Source organism: Triticum dicoccoides, chromosome 2B (assembly GCF_002162155.2).
Source record: "Triticum dicoccoides isolate Atlit2015 ecotype Zavitan chromosome 2B, WEW_v2.0, whole genome shotgun sequence".
Taxonomy (NCBI): domain Eukaryota; kingdom Viridiplantae; phylum Streptophyta; class Magnoliopsida; order Poales; family Poaceae; genus Triticum; species Triticum dicoccoides.
In genome coordinates this window covers 825,084,690-825,097,894 of record NC_041383.1, presented here as the reverse complement: position 1 = coordinate 825,097,894, position 13,205 = coordinate 825,084,690, and the positions used below count along the sequence as shown (strand labels likewise).

Here is a 13,205-nt window from a genome sequence, read left to right as displayed (position 1 = left end):
GCTGAAAGTGCATGTAAATCAACAAAACTACACTGCAACCACATATACACGACACTGAAATTATGTGAGTAGCAAGAACTATGTTAGACTATTTCTGCCTGGACCATTTTCTCGACCATCATTCCTACAGACCACACATACACAACACTGAAAACTGCACTACAACATCATTTCTCTCCAGTCATTATACAATAACTATAGGGAAATTTTTCTACGGAAAGAAAGGTTGGTCTGCTCAAACCTGATCTGTCTTCTCCACTGTACCATCTCTGCCTGGACCACTGTGAAAAGAGAAAGGAAATAAGATCATATGGTCTTGTCAAAGTCAGAGGACGTGCGGGTCTGCATGAGCCGCAGTTCGTCCAGCTCTTCTCTCCTTCCTTTACCTGCTGTCACCAGAAGCGATGGGAAGGCAAGCTCAGATTGAGAACGATGACCGGCAGCACCGCCTCCATGAGGGCCGGTCTGCTCCTTGCCCCTGTGGCCAGCCTCCTTCCTCTTCCCTGCAGCTCCACTCCACTGCGACAGCCCGCTGCTTCCTGTCCTCGTCGCAGGCCTCCCCTGCTCCTTCACACCACCACCGGCCTCGCGTAACCTGCGCCTGATCTGGGATCAGACGCCACCATTCGACCTCGCCATCGCCTCCATCACGGTCGACCGGCAGCTGAGCGAGCCCCATGAAAGGGTGGGGCGGAGGAGGAGACGGCGCCACCTCCTGGACGTGCTAATCCTCATCTTTGGGACGCCAAACTGGGGCGGAGGGAGAGACGACGGCGGATCCACTGGCCGGATAGGGAAGAATGGGAGGCGGAGGCGCGGTGCTCAGATCGGGAAGGAGGAGAGACGAGGAAGAGGAGGAGAAGAGCGGCGGCGGCAGGGGGGATATTTTCACCGCTTGTGAAATTGTAGAGGTCGGCTAGGCGGGTAATTCCCTCTTTTTACAAACAAGAAATTGCTCTGCCGAGCAATCCTTGGCAAGGGATCAATTGATCATTATGTTACCGTATATTGTTTGAAGGGATTGATAGGTACATTAGTTTTCTGAGAAGAGAAAGGTTAGAAGAGGCACACATGTTCAAAGAAATTCTTGGAATCGTCTTCCTCTCGACAAGGCCACTAACTAGAATCCCTAGCCGTCACCAAGAGGGCCAAGCTTTCCGGCGCCGTCCTTCGGCGGCTCCCTTGTGCTGACAACATCTTGGTCGTCGGTGGTGAGGGTAGTCGCCAGATCCCATGTGAGCGGATCTTGTAGCTTTAGGTTTTAGGATCCTAGTAGCTTAGGTTTTTAAGTCATTCATCATCTTCGCTTCAATGGCGGCGACGGTGGCGCCGAATAAAGATCCAAATTGTTTACCGAAGACTTGTTAAGATACACTATAACACACAAATGCTTACGGATGAGATACCACATGCCTCCCATAGCAACTCTCTGTAGTTTCATCAGCACGACCATGGCTGACCAGCGTACCGACCATATGCGCAGGGTGTAGGAGGAGAGAAAGAGGAGCGCAAGCGGAAGTACGAAGGACACCATTATTTTCATTGCTTTCTCTTGGCTTGTCCATGTCCGATAATCTCAAACAGAGGGCGGCGGCGGTAGCGGCGGCTTGCAGCGAGGAAGGTGATAACGAACAAATTCGTTTTCTTTGCCCGCTCGTTTTTTCAAAAAGAGGCTGGGGGTTCTTTTTTTAAATACAAAGGAAATACTGCGGTTTTGGCAATACTGTTGTTGTAAATACCATAGTTTTTTGGGTTGCCAAACAGGCCACAGTAATTTAGAAAACTGTAGTATTCCAATAATACTTAGAAAAAACTGAGCTACCAAACGGGGCCTAAACATTGTTCATAAATTCCATGAAGATTTTCTTAAAACAGGAAAATATTTGTTTAATGTTAGAACTTGTTTCTAAAAGGTTATAGACATTTTTTTTTGTACAGAACATTTGTTTGAATGACACAAAAATTACACGATCATTTTTTACAATGTATAAAGTTTTATAAAAAATGTTAGAAACATATTTTTTTAAAGATGTGAACTTTTTGTAAATGTACGAAACATTTTTCTATTTACACAAACATTTATTATATTGTATAATTGTTTTCTAAAATTTCAGGAACATATTTTTGTATAATTTCAGGAATATTTTTCTAATTATGCAAACATTAATTATATTTTACAATTTTTTTTATTTTACGTAACATATTTCTAAATTACGCCAATTTTTTAAATGCCAAGATGATATATTTTGAAGTGCATGAACATTTTTTAAATGTCGTGAACATTGTTTTTGAATGATAAAAATATTTTTTAAAATTGCGCGATTATTATATTGAAAATGCATGAACATTTTATGTAAATGCGTGATGACCGCTTTTAAAATTTGAAGTACATTATTTGGAATATAGATATTGAGAAAGGTGGGGTATACCTATGCATTGTTTCAACATTGGGAAGAGGCCATGGCTCTGTCCCTGAGGAGGAGGTTGATGTGGATGTAGTAGGAGAAGTGGAGGCGAGCGGGAGCGGGTGCACGCCACACAAGGGCAAAGAAAAGGAGTGGCCGTCGACGCCAGGCGGTGGAAGGGGAATGGGGAGAGGGAGAGCCGGGATAGCATCCGCCCATTGAGCTCTGCTGCTGATGATGATCTGCTTTGCAATTGCAACTCTTCGATGGAGTACTTTCATATATGTACAACGTCCCAACCAATTATTGTGTAAGCAACGGATGGAAGGACAATAAATAAAATGGATATAAATAAGTGAAGTTAGGGACAAAAAGGCACTGGGCCAAATGCACTACAGCTCATCTGCCTCTCAGACCCAAATGCACTACAACTCAAAGTGCAGCAACTTTCATTGTGTCAGCTCCATCCTCTCTGAAAGCTAAGTCCGCTCAAAAAGCAAAATTTGCAGCAATCTGAAACAATCACAGGGCAAACCAAGCACAAAAGACTAGTGTCTGTGACCCTGCTGCAATACAAATTGTCCACGCTTCTGAACCCCAGACATTGTCTTGAAAAATGTTGAGTAAGCAGGCTCTCTATCTCTAGTTCAGGCAAGTACACTTAGTAACTCTTGCTGCAAACTGCAATAATCATCACAGACACTCAGATCTGTTCCCTGCAAACTGCAACAGCAAACGACCTAATATATTCTTTACTTCTGAAACCTGAAACCATTTGCCTGCCTCTTCACTGTACAAACTAATTAAGATGCACCATAACGCACAACTGCATACATATACCACATGTCTTACATAGCGACTCTGTCGTTTCAAAAGTTATTACTTATTACAGCAAGTCTACGGTTTGTGTAAACAATATATATAGTTATCAGAACAAATATGGGAAATGATTGATGGAATAAAACTGTAAAAAAAAGGAGAAACAACCACGGAGCCAGCACCGAGAGACAGATAAAGACAGCGAGACAATGGCATGATATCTTCTTGTTCTCAGGTCTTCCAACTTCAAGTAATGCAGTTATGCGTTCCTTGCAAAAGAAAACACGATCAGTATAGCGATTTTGGCCCAAAAAAAATGATGCAGCTATGAGTTTCGACTTAACACACACAACGCAGCAGCACTCGTTGGTTGCGGGAATTTCTTTATGGAAATGATTAACAGATCCAGATTTCTATACGAACTAGACATTGGAACTAACAAGCAGAAACAAGACAAATAATGCATGTGGGTGTCATCAATGAGTAAGTCCAGCATACTCTAGTGATACCGATTTAAGTTGGATCATCACTGCCTAATGCATGAGTAAAATATTTACAGTATATAGGGAATTTCAAGCAACAGAGAGGTAAAAGCTGGACAGGAAACAAGCGTTAGCACAATACCTTAGGCCGTTCTTCCATTTATCTCATCCACTTCCTCTAACTTTGGACACTGAGATATCTGCACCTTCAGATATGACGGCAATACCAGCCCCCTTTGCCAGTTGAGACTTGGGCAGTCAGTAATATCCAGATGCTTCAGGTAAGGGAAACTCACAAACCTTTCAACTGGCAGGGACAGTAACTCGTTACAATATCCAACGTTAATTCTCTCAATAGCAGGTAGGTATTCTTGTGTTAGGATGCCATCAAGGGTCGACAATTTCTCACACCACGTAACTCCTAGGACAGTAAGGGACGAGAGTGCTCTGATGTTGCCAGAAATGGAAAGACTAGGGGAGCCTCCAATAGATGTAAGAGATTTGCACCAAATTTGCAACGTCTTTAAAGCCGGAAGACTCCACGTTTGTAGTTGTATGGACGTGGCAAACTCGCATTGACAACGAAAGGAGGTGAGGGAGCAGCAGTCAATATTGCAAAAAATACTAGAACGACACAAAAAGAGCTTTTTGAGGGACGGCGAAACCAATCTTCGGAGGCGCATGTTTGGACAATCAGATATCCACAATTCTTCAAGGAAATGAAAACCCCCAAAAATCTCAGTTGGTACAGATGCTAACATCTTGCAATCTTCAATTTCTATTTTCTTGATGCCAGGTACATAACTTGGTTGCAGAAAATCTTCTAGGCTTGATAAATTTTCACAGTTATCAATGCTTATGGTTGTCAAGGACAAGAAAGTACCAATCTCTTTTAAGTTTATGCTCTTCAGTCCAACGCAACCTTTAAAATCAAGAGATTGTAAGCTTGGCAAGTTTTGTGGTTGAAACCAGCTTGGGAGCGAGACACCGCCATATTTCCTGACATAGAGACGCTTGAGGCTGGTAGGAGGTTGCAGACCTTCAAGTACTTCTATATCATTGTTGGCTGAATCAATAGTTAGTCCATTTAATTCAAATTTCTGTAAACTGGTCAACTTATCAAAGCCAGTGTGTACGCTTTGTAGCTTGCATTTCTTGGCATATAAAATCTGCATATTATATAGCCAACAAAAAGTTGAAGGAATCCTCTTCAAAGTACAAGTTCCGGAGATTTCAATGTACCGAAGATGCTTCCAATTACCGATACTCTCTGGTAATTCATTTGTGAAGGCACAAGACATCACACGCATACGTGTAAGTTTAGTACACCAGTGGTCCATTACAAAGCATGTTCTTTTCCCCAAATTAATCTTGCAAATTAGGGTGCGCAGCTTCGTGTACTTGCATAGTCTCAACAAGTTGGAATCATCAAATTCACTGCAAGGGAGTATGTATAGATGGCGAACATTCTCGGGAACTTTATCAAAGTCACTCTTATTCCGTAAGATGAAGCAGTCGTGCTCTGAAACTTTTTGTGCCATGTCATGCAGCAAGTCATGGATTACATACCAACCATTAACCTTTTGAAAGAAGGACCGCGCCACAAGGTCTTCAAAATACTGACAGCAAATATCTTGAATGGGAACACCAGCCTGAGGCTCCACAAAGCCTTCTGCTACCCAAATTTCAGCTAAGCATGCCTTCTCAAATTTGTAATCTTTGGGATACACGGCACAGAATGCAAAGCATTGTTTCAAATAGAATGGTAAATACATGTAGCTCAACCGAAGGGCAGGCAAAATATCGGTTTCCTTTTGTTTCAACTCCCATAGTTCACTCTCAACTATAGAATTCCAATGAGATGCTTGAAGGTCCATCCTCAACATTCGTCCTAGTGTTTTGGCTGCCAAAGGAGAACCCTTCAATTTAGGAAGTATTCTTTGGCCAATACGCTCTAGCTCGGGATCATTGTCAGAACTCTCAGATCCAAAAGCACACAATTTGAAGAAATTCCAAAATAAGTCATCCTTCAGACCTTCAACTATAACATGCTCCATTGTGCGCACCCCCTCAGTAACATTTGGACATCTAGTGGTGACCAACATCATACTTCCCTCCAGGACAGTTCTAAAAGGTGCACAAAACCTCTTCCAACACTGCCCATTTTCCTTCAAGGAGTCATCCCACATGTCATCAAGGACTATCAATAGCCTTTTATTGTTCACATGGTTAGAGAGAGCATGTTGAAGAGAATCCAAATTATCATTTGCCCCCTCCTTTTTAGTGCATGATTGTATGACCTCTTTAGTTAGTCTCTTCACATCAAAGTCATCCGAGACACAAATCCAAATTATCAGATCAAAGTGGGACCTCACTCGTGGATGGCTGCAGACATGTTGTGCCAAAGTGGTCTTTCCAACACCACCAATTCCAGCTATCACCAAAACAGGAAGACTCGATATTTTTGATTTTGTTGATGTGCGTGTTGATGCATCAATTGAACTAGTTGCTCTCTTACGTTTTGGGCCTGTAGGTACACCGAGTAATCCCAATACCTGCTTCAGCTCCTTGGCACGACCAAATATTTTTGTTTCATTTGGTAAAGATGTGGTCTCTGGCCTGACTAATTTGTCAAAGCGTTGTGCAATTCCATGAAGCCCCAAATTATCCAGCATACTTGAATGATGGTCCAACCTCGATTGGACATCATTAACTTTGTCGAAGCTGCCTTTGATGACGGTATGAAAGAAGTCAATGAAGGGAGATTGGCTTGCATTGCCCTCCACTTGCACCTTCTTCTCGTACCATGTGAACTCATCAAGAAGGTCTTCGGCCTCATACACAGCACCCTTAAGACTTGGAAGGAGCTTGGCCACACAGTGTTCATGGCTTCTCCACTCTGCTTTGTTAATGAGGTCGTACATTGCAGGAAGAGTATCCCTTATTTGCTGTAGGCCACTCTCTAGTTGCAAGACATGATCATGAAGACGTTGTTTTTGTGAGCCACTCCATCGGGAGTGCAGAGATGTGATGGCAGATTTGGCCCACTGAAACAAAGTGACACATTCATTGATGGCACCAACGATCCCAATGGCAGATAGGCTCATTTGTGGTAGGCAGATCCTGCAAGCAATCAGTGGACACAATTAGGATCTTGGTAGTATTTTTTGTTGTTAGAGTATATAAAAAGCGTACTATTTGTATGCAACAAGCCAACTACTGTTTTAATTATTTTCTCCAGATATGTTTCCACCAAAAATTTCCATGAAGTTAGTTTCAGTGGATACGTTAGAGAAACGTCATGAAGTGAAAACAAAGTTTTATAGTTCTAGTAGATACTTTAGAGAAATGTCATGAAGAACAAAGTTATAAAGTTAGACGACCTTCATGCCTGGGAGACACATCCTAGAAGGGGTTGTTGTCTTACATGAAACTCTTCATGAAATCCACTCGAAGAAACTAGATGTGGTTATCTTCAAGGTGGATTTTCAGAAGGCTTATGACAAGGTTAAATGGCCATTCCTGCAGCGGGCCATGCGCATGAAGGGGTTTGATGAAACCTGGAGGAATCAGGTGAACTCCTTTATCCAAAAGGGCAGTGTTGTGATTAAGATGAATGATGACGTGGGTCATTATTTCCAAACTCACAAGGGTTTAAGACAAGGTGATCCAATGTCCCCTATCCTATTCAATATAGTGATATGTTGGCCGTGCTATAGATAGGGCCAAGGAGAATGGCCAATTAGGTGGACTCGTCCCTCATCTGGTCGATGGGGGGAGGGGGGGGGGGTTCCATCCTACAATACACTGACGATACTATTATCTTTATGCTACATGATATTGCAAAAGCTATAAATATGAAACTAGTGCTTTGTCTCTTTGAACAATTGTCGGTTCTAAAGATTAACTTTCACAAGAGCGAATTGTTTTGCTTTGGTAGGGCCAAAGAGGAGCAAGATGCATATAGACAATTGTTCGATTGTGAAATGGGATCCCTACCTTTCAGCTACTCCCTCCTGCCCAAAATATAAGGCGCGGTTTGACTTTTCTGGTCTTCGTTACGGAACTTTGACTATGATTTTCATGTATTCTATGTCTATAAAATTAGTATACATACATATGAAATAAAATTGTTCTGCAAGATAAATACGATGATGCCATTTATACATGTTCAATCCATATACATTGATATATATTAGTGGTCAAAGTCGTGCATCAAAGACCGTAAAAAGTCAATCGCGCCTTATATTTTGGGAAGGAGGGAGTATCTAGGAAGCCCGATAAAGAATGGAAATGCATCGAAGGTCGATTTGAGAAAAAAACTAAGCTGCTGGAAGGGTAAACTTATGTCCTATGGAGGTCGGCTGGTGCTGATTAATTCCGTACTAACCAGTATGCCGATGTTCCTGTTATCTTTCTTTGAAGTACCCAAAGGGGTACAGAAGAGATTAGATTTTTATCGGTCTCGATTTTTTCTGGCAATTAGACGAAGTCAAGTCAAAATACCTCTTGGCAAGGAGGGATATTAGTTGCAGACACAAAGACTAGGGGGACTTGGGATCGAGAACCTAGAGATTAAAAACAAGTGCCTGCTGAGCAAATGGCTATATAGGTTATGAGTAGAGATTGATGGTATGTGGGCACAGATTTTGCGTAACAAATATCTACACTCTAAATCTCTGGCTCAGGTTACCGTAAGACCTAATGATTCTCCATTCTGGAAGGGGCTAATGAGAATGGAAGATACCTTCTTTCATAGAGCGAAAGTCGTTGTTTGTAATGGTACGACAACAAGATTTTGGGAAGACACGTGGTTAGGGGAGACGTCGCTAGCCTTACAGTATCCCGCCTTATTTAATACTCCCCTTGTCCCAAAATAAGTGCCTCAACTTTGTACTAACTCTAGTACAAAGTTACTCCAAAGTTGAGTCACTTATTTTGGGATGGAGAGGGAGTATTGTGCAGCGTAAGGAGGATTACGTGGCCACAATATTACACCTGGTTCCTTTAAACATCCAGTTCAGGAGGTCCTAAGTCAGGGAGCCTTGGAGTTCCTAGCTACATCTTGTGCGGAGGTTGATGGATGTTCAACTCTCTCACCAGCCTCATTCTTTCCATTGGAAGTTAACTGGAAGCATGGTGTTTACGGTCAAATCTATGTAGTTGGTGCTAATCAACTCTGGCTCAATCCCAAGATCAATTCATATTTGAAAAATTAAGGTTCCCTTGCGAATTAAAATCTTAATGTGGTTTGTCCACAGGCAGGTGATCCTCACCAAAGATAATTTGCTTAGGCGAAGATAGGTAGGCAATGCGCGTTGTTGTTTTTATGACCAGGATGAAACAATACAACACTTTTTTATTCATTGCCCTCTTGCCAAGCTTCTTTGGCGCACCATTCATATAGACTTCAATATAACTCCTTCGGATAGCATTGACACGTTATTTGGGACGTGGCTAACCGGTCATTGCGACACGTATTTGAATAGGAATATGTGCATTACTTTGCGTTATATGGAACTGCAGAAACTATATGATCTTTAACAGACAAAATATTTTGAATTTCTTACAAGTCATCTTCAGAGCTACGGCCTGGATCCGTGCGTGGTCGTTACTTATCCTACGGACTCCAGGGAGCATTTGGCTACTGGATGCAACCATTGGGAGATGATAGCGCGGGGTATCTTCAACTGGTTTATATGACGATCCAATAATAGGACAGGTGTCTAGTCATCTTTCCTGTTTATATGCCGGTTGTGGCTTTATTTTCTTTTGTTATTTTGTTTTCTTTTGCTCCGTTTGCGAGCTGTACAGGATTGCAGACTTTGTCTTTTGTTGGCATTTTTTAATAATATGGCTGCATGCATCTGTCGGATGCAGAGCCGGGGGTGATCCTCCTTCTCAAAAATAAAATAAAAATAATAATAACATACCAACTACGGAGGACTTCCATGGAAAGTGAGTCTAGAGCTAACTTCACCAGAATAAACATGACAGGCAGCAAATAAGATATGAGTCAAACTATACGGCAAAAACAGCTAACTTCCCCAACTAATGCTAGAATCCCTTCAACTGACGCACCTGCCCTCATGGCAGCTTGAATCGGGTTCTGCACAGCGGTGGAACTATGGCGATATGAGTCAAAAAGGTACCATAGTAGCCAAGTGAGCTTCATATGTAGTACTCCCTCCGTTCCTAAATATAAGTCTTTGTAGAAATTTAACTATGGACTACATACGGATGCATATAGATGCGTTTTAAGTGTGGATTCATTCATTTTGCTCCGTATGTAGTCCACCTAGTGAAATCTCTACAAAGACTTACATTTAGGAACGGAGGGAGTAGAACGCAGAATAATAAATCAAGCTGTAGAAGAAAGCAAGGTTCAAGGGGGCCTTGCTCACCTGGATCGGTGCTGCTTGCCGTAAACAAGCGCTCGCTGTCAAATGCGCAGCAGCAGGAGGAGAGAAATGAACCTAACGATCTTGGATGGAACTGAAGGAGGGGAGCCTATCATTGAAGCCACTGATAGCCCAAATGGCAGCAGATAAGCCCATGGCGGCTGGAGTTATGGAGTCGTCCTGCGAGCAAACTGTGTACGCAATTAGCACTGCGTAAGTAAATTTTGCAGTCAGAGTATTTAACAAGCAGGCTATCTGTATACAACAAACCGACTATCACAGGTAATTTTTTTCTGCAGATACGTTTCCACCAAAAATTCCCATGAAATTAGTTTCAACAGAAACGTTAGGAAGTTAGAGAAACACATGAAGTGAAGAAAAACTTGTCTTTTACAATTATTACCAAAGATACTTTACTTTGACTAGAAGTCATATACACTGGGACTGGGATATCAAGTGAGATTTATTCACATATGGATCTGAGAGAAATAGCCTGGGCAGGAACAAATGGAACATGTGCAGTATGATGGAGCTGAAACATGCTCATTTTATGAATTTGCGCCACTCTGGAAGCAGTAGATGGAAAAGACCAAATCATATTCACCACCTACTTCACATCTTGATAACAGAGCGTTCTGTTCCGCCTGTTCCTCTCCGCTCTAGTTCTCTCTTCCTCAGCTTTGCTGAATTTCCTTCAGAAAAGAAGGTTTGCTGTAAGCTAAAACATCACACTGGATTCTAGTTCTAACAAAAAACAAAAAATGGTATGTGGAATGCAGAAGGAGAAATCAAGATGTAGAAGAAAGCAAAAGGTTCAAGAGGGGGCTGCTCACCTGGATTGGTGCTGCTTGGCGCTCACTGTCAAAGGCGCGGCGGAGGAAGAGGTGGAGGAGAGAAATGAAGCTAACAATCTTGTATGACTGAGGGAGGGGAGCCTAACAAGCTACAGAAGTCAACCCTCGCAGCTTCTGGGAAGTTTCCTCGAAGAACCAAAGCCATGGTCCCGGGTGAGCTCACAGCTTTGTTCGCTTGCCGTTGCATACAAAATTCATGATGCTCCCTGCTCTTTGTTGCATACAAAATTCTCGGAAGCTTCCACGAAGAAGCAACCATGGTCCCGAGTGAGCTCACACCTTTTGTCCGCTTGCCGGTGCACCAGGTTGTAAAGCTATGGTAACATATATTAAATTGTTGATGCTACCCGCTCCTTGTTTCATACTCCGGTTTATAAGGCTCAATTCAAAAATCTCACCAACCAAGATAGATGGTGAGTGGTGGAATACTTTTTGTAGTTTGCAAAAGCACCCAATTAATGCTCTTGTTTTTCTCAAAAAAGTATGTTTACCAATGCATTAATTGCAATGCATGCATGCATAAATTACATGCATTGGTCAATTTTCTCTTAATACTTGCATGCAATGATTCAATGCACCTTGGAATCTGAACATGTGATGGGAAACAACCAAATTGAGCCTTATAAAATGGAAAAACTAAAATTTTGAGATAAGCCCTATAAACCGGAAAGGAGGGAGTACCTTAGATCATATACTTTTGTCCCAAGTGTCTCTAGAACTAACGAATAGACTAAGCGAGCCGAATACCGACATCCTCGATGACGCGTATACTGTGTGAAAGCAAAAAACAAATACCCTGCAGCAAGGCAAGACAGACAAATAATGAAGTATTATCCCTGTAAGCCAGCTGTATTACAGGCAAACTTAAATTGAGAAGCCTGTTACTGCATATGCATTGTATTAATACGAAAAAAAAGGGTACCATAGTCACCAAATGACCTTTATACATGGAAAAGAAATCAAATCGTGAATCTGATTGGTGCTACTTGCCGTCGACGAGCGTTTTTCACCGTCAAATGTGCAGCAGCAGCATCAGCAGGAGAAGAAGAGAAATGAACCTAGCAATGTTGGATGAGAGATGAGACTGAGGGGTGGGGGGAGCCTATCAGTCTACAGTTCACAGCTTCTGGGGAACTTCCAGGAAGGACTAGCCATGGTCCCGGGTGAGCTCACAGCTTTGTCCGCTTGCCGGTGCACCCATGTGTAAGCTATATTATCATATCTTAACTTTATGATGCTACCTGCTCCTTGTTGCATTCTTAATCACATTCAGGATGCTACCTGCTCCCTTATTGTATGTCATAAATTATACTCCCTCTGTCCCAAAATAAGTGTCTCAATTTTGTACTAACTTTGATACAAAGTTGTATTAAGGTTAAGACACTTATTTCGGGACGGAGGGAGTATTACTTATGTCTATATCTGGAGAAAAGAGTTGTGCTCTGCTGGTAAATGAAAGCAGAGGATGCTACTCCAGGAGCAACAGAAATAGGAAAAAACACTAAGCTTAATTCCTTTTGATAAGCAAAGCCATCAAATGCTTATTACACAAGTCAAAACTGACGCCACTAATTTGGTTGGTAATGTAAGTACATCCGAAGAACACTTGCTGCCTAGAGTTTCTCTTGTCAACGCAAAGCAATGACTAGACAGAGCAAAAAGAATGAATGAAAGATCGCTTCTTTCTTCCTTCATTCATTACAAGCAATGCATTGATTACTCTATCTCTCAAATCCTTCTCAATGTACATACACATATACCCGGATCGGATTGTCAGATCAGATCATGTCCGTACACATATGAGCGTTGAAGATGTTCCATTTCCTTCATCTCTTGGTGGTCTCGCACTGCAGCTCGTCGACGAGCCGCCCGTCCAGCAGATTCTGCTGAAAACTTATCAAGTTGTGGGTAATAACCAAAAATTACTCTTACTATTGAAATTATAATGGACTTTGACTCTTTTCTGACAATTATGCTAGCTTGCAAAAAAGAAGAGGATAAAACAGATGATGGATGCTGCACATGCCACATGCCATGCCAAAGAAATGCTTGAGAGAGAGAGAGAGGGAGAGGCTGAGCTGCCTGTTCATTGTTCCTAATAGTTCAGACTAATTCTAACCGTCGACTCTGCTGACGGCAAAAATCAACACAAAAGAGTAGTCTGAACCCTGCTTGCTTCTATGCTCTCAGGCAAATTCAAACAGCAACACATGAGTGAGGCTAATCTACCTTAGCTGCTTGTAC

At 42.1% G+C, this 13,205-nt stretch overlaps 1 protein-coding gene across 3 annotated transcripts; it reads right to left on the bottom strand.

The window, feature by feature from the left end:
* Positions 1–2,973: 2,973 nt before the first annotated feature.
* On the bottom strand, positions 2,974–11,095 carry LOC119366653 (putative disease resistance protein RGA1). 3 transcript variants are annotated; one of them, XM_037632425.1, is made up of 5 exons: positions 10,941–11,095; positions 10,715–10,799; positions 10,111–10,298; positions 3,849–6,829; positions 2,974–3,493 (listed from the first exon to the last, which is right to left on the bottom strand). In XM_037632425.1, exon 4 carries the CDS (start codon positions 6,811–6,813, stop codon positions 3,850–3,852), a length of 2,964 nt encoding a protein of 987 aa, XP_037488322.1. In that variant the 5' UTR covers positions 6,814–6,829; positions 10,111–10,298; positions 10,715–10,799; positions 10,941–11,095; the 3' UTR covers positions 2,974–3,493; position 3,849. The 3 variants fall into 3 exon arrangements, with proteins under 3 accessions (XP_037488322.1, XP_037488323.1, XP_037488321.1); XM_037632426.1 differs by having other exon boundaries at positions 10,111–10,287; XM_037632424.1 differs by having other exon boundaries at positions 10,719–10,799.
* Positions 11,096–13,205: the final 2,110 nt, after the last annotated feature.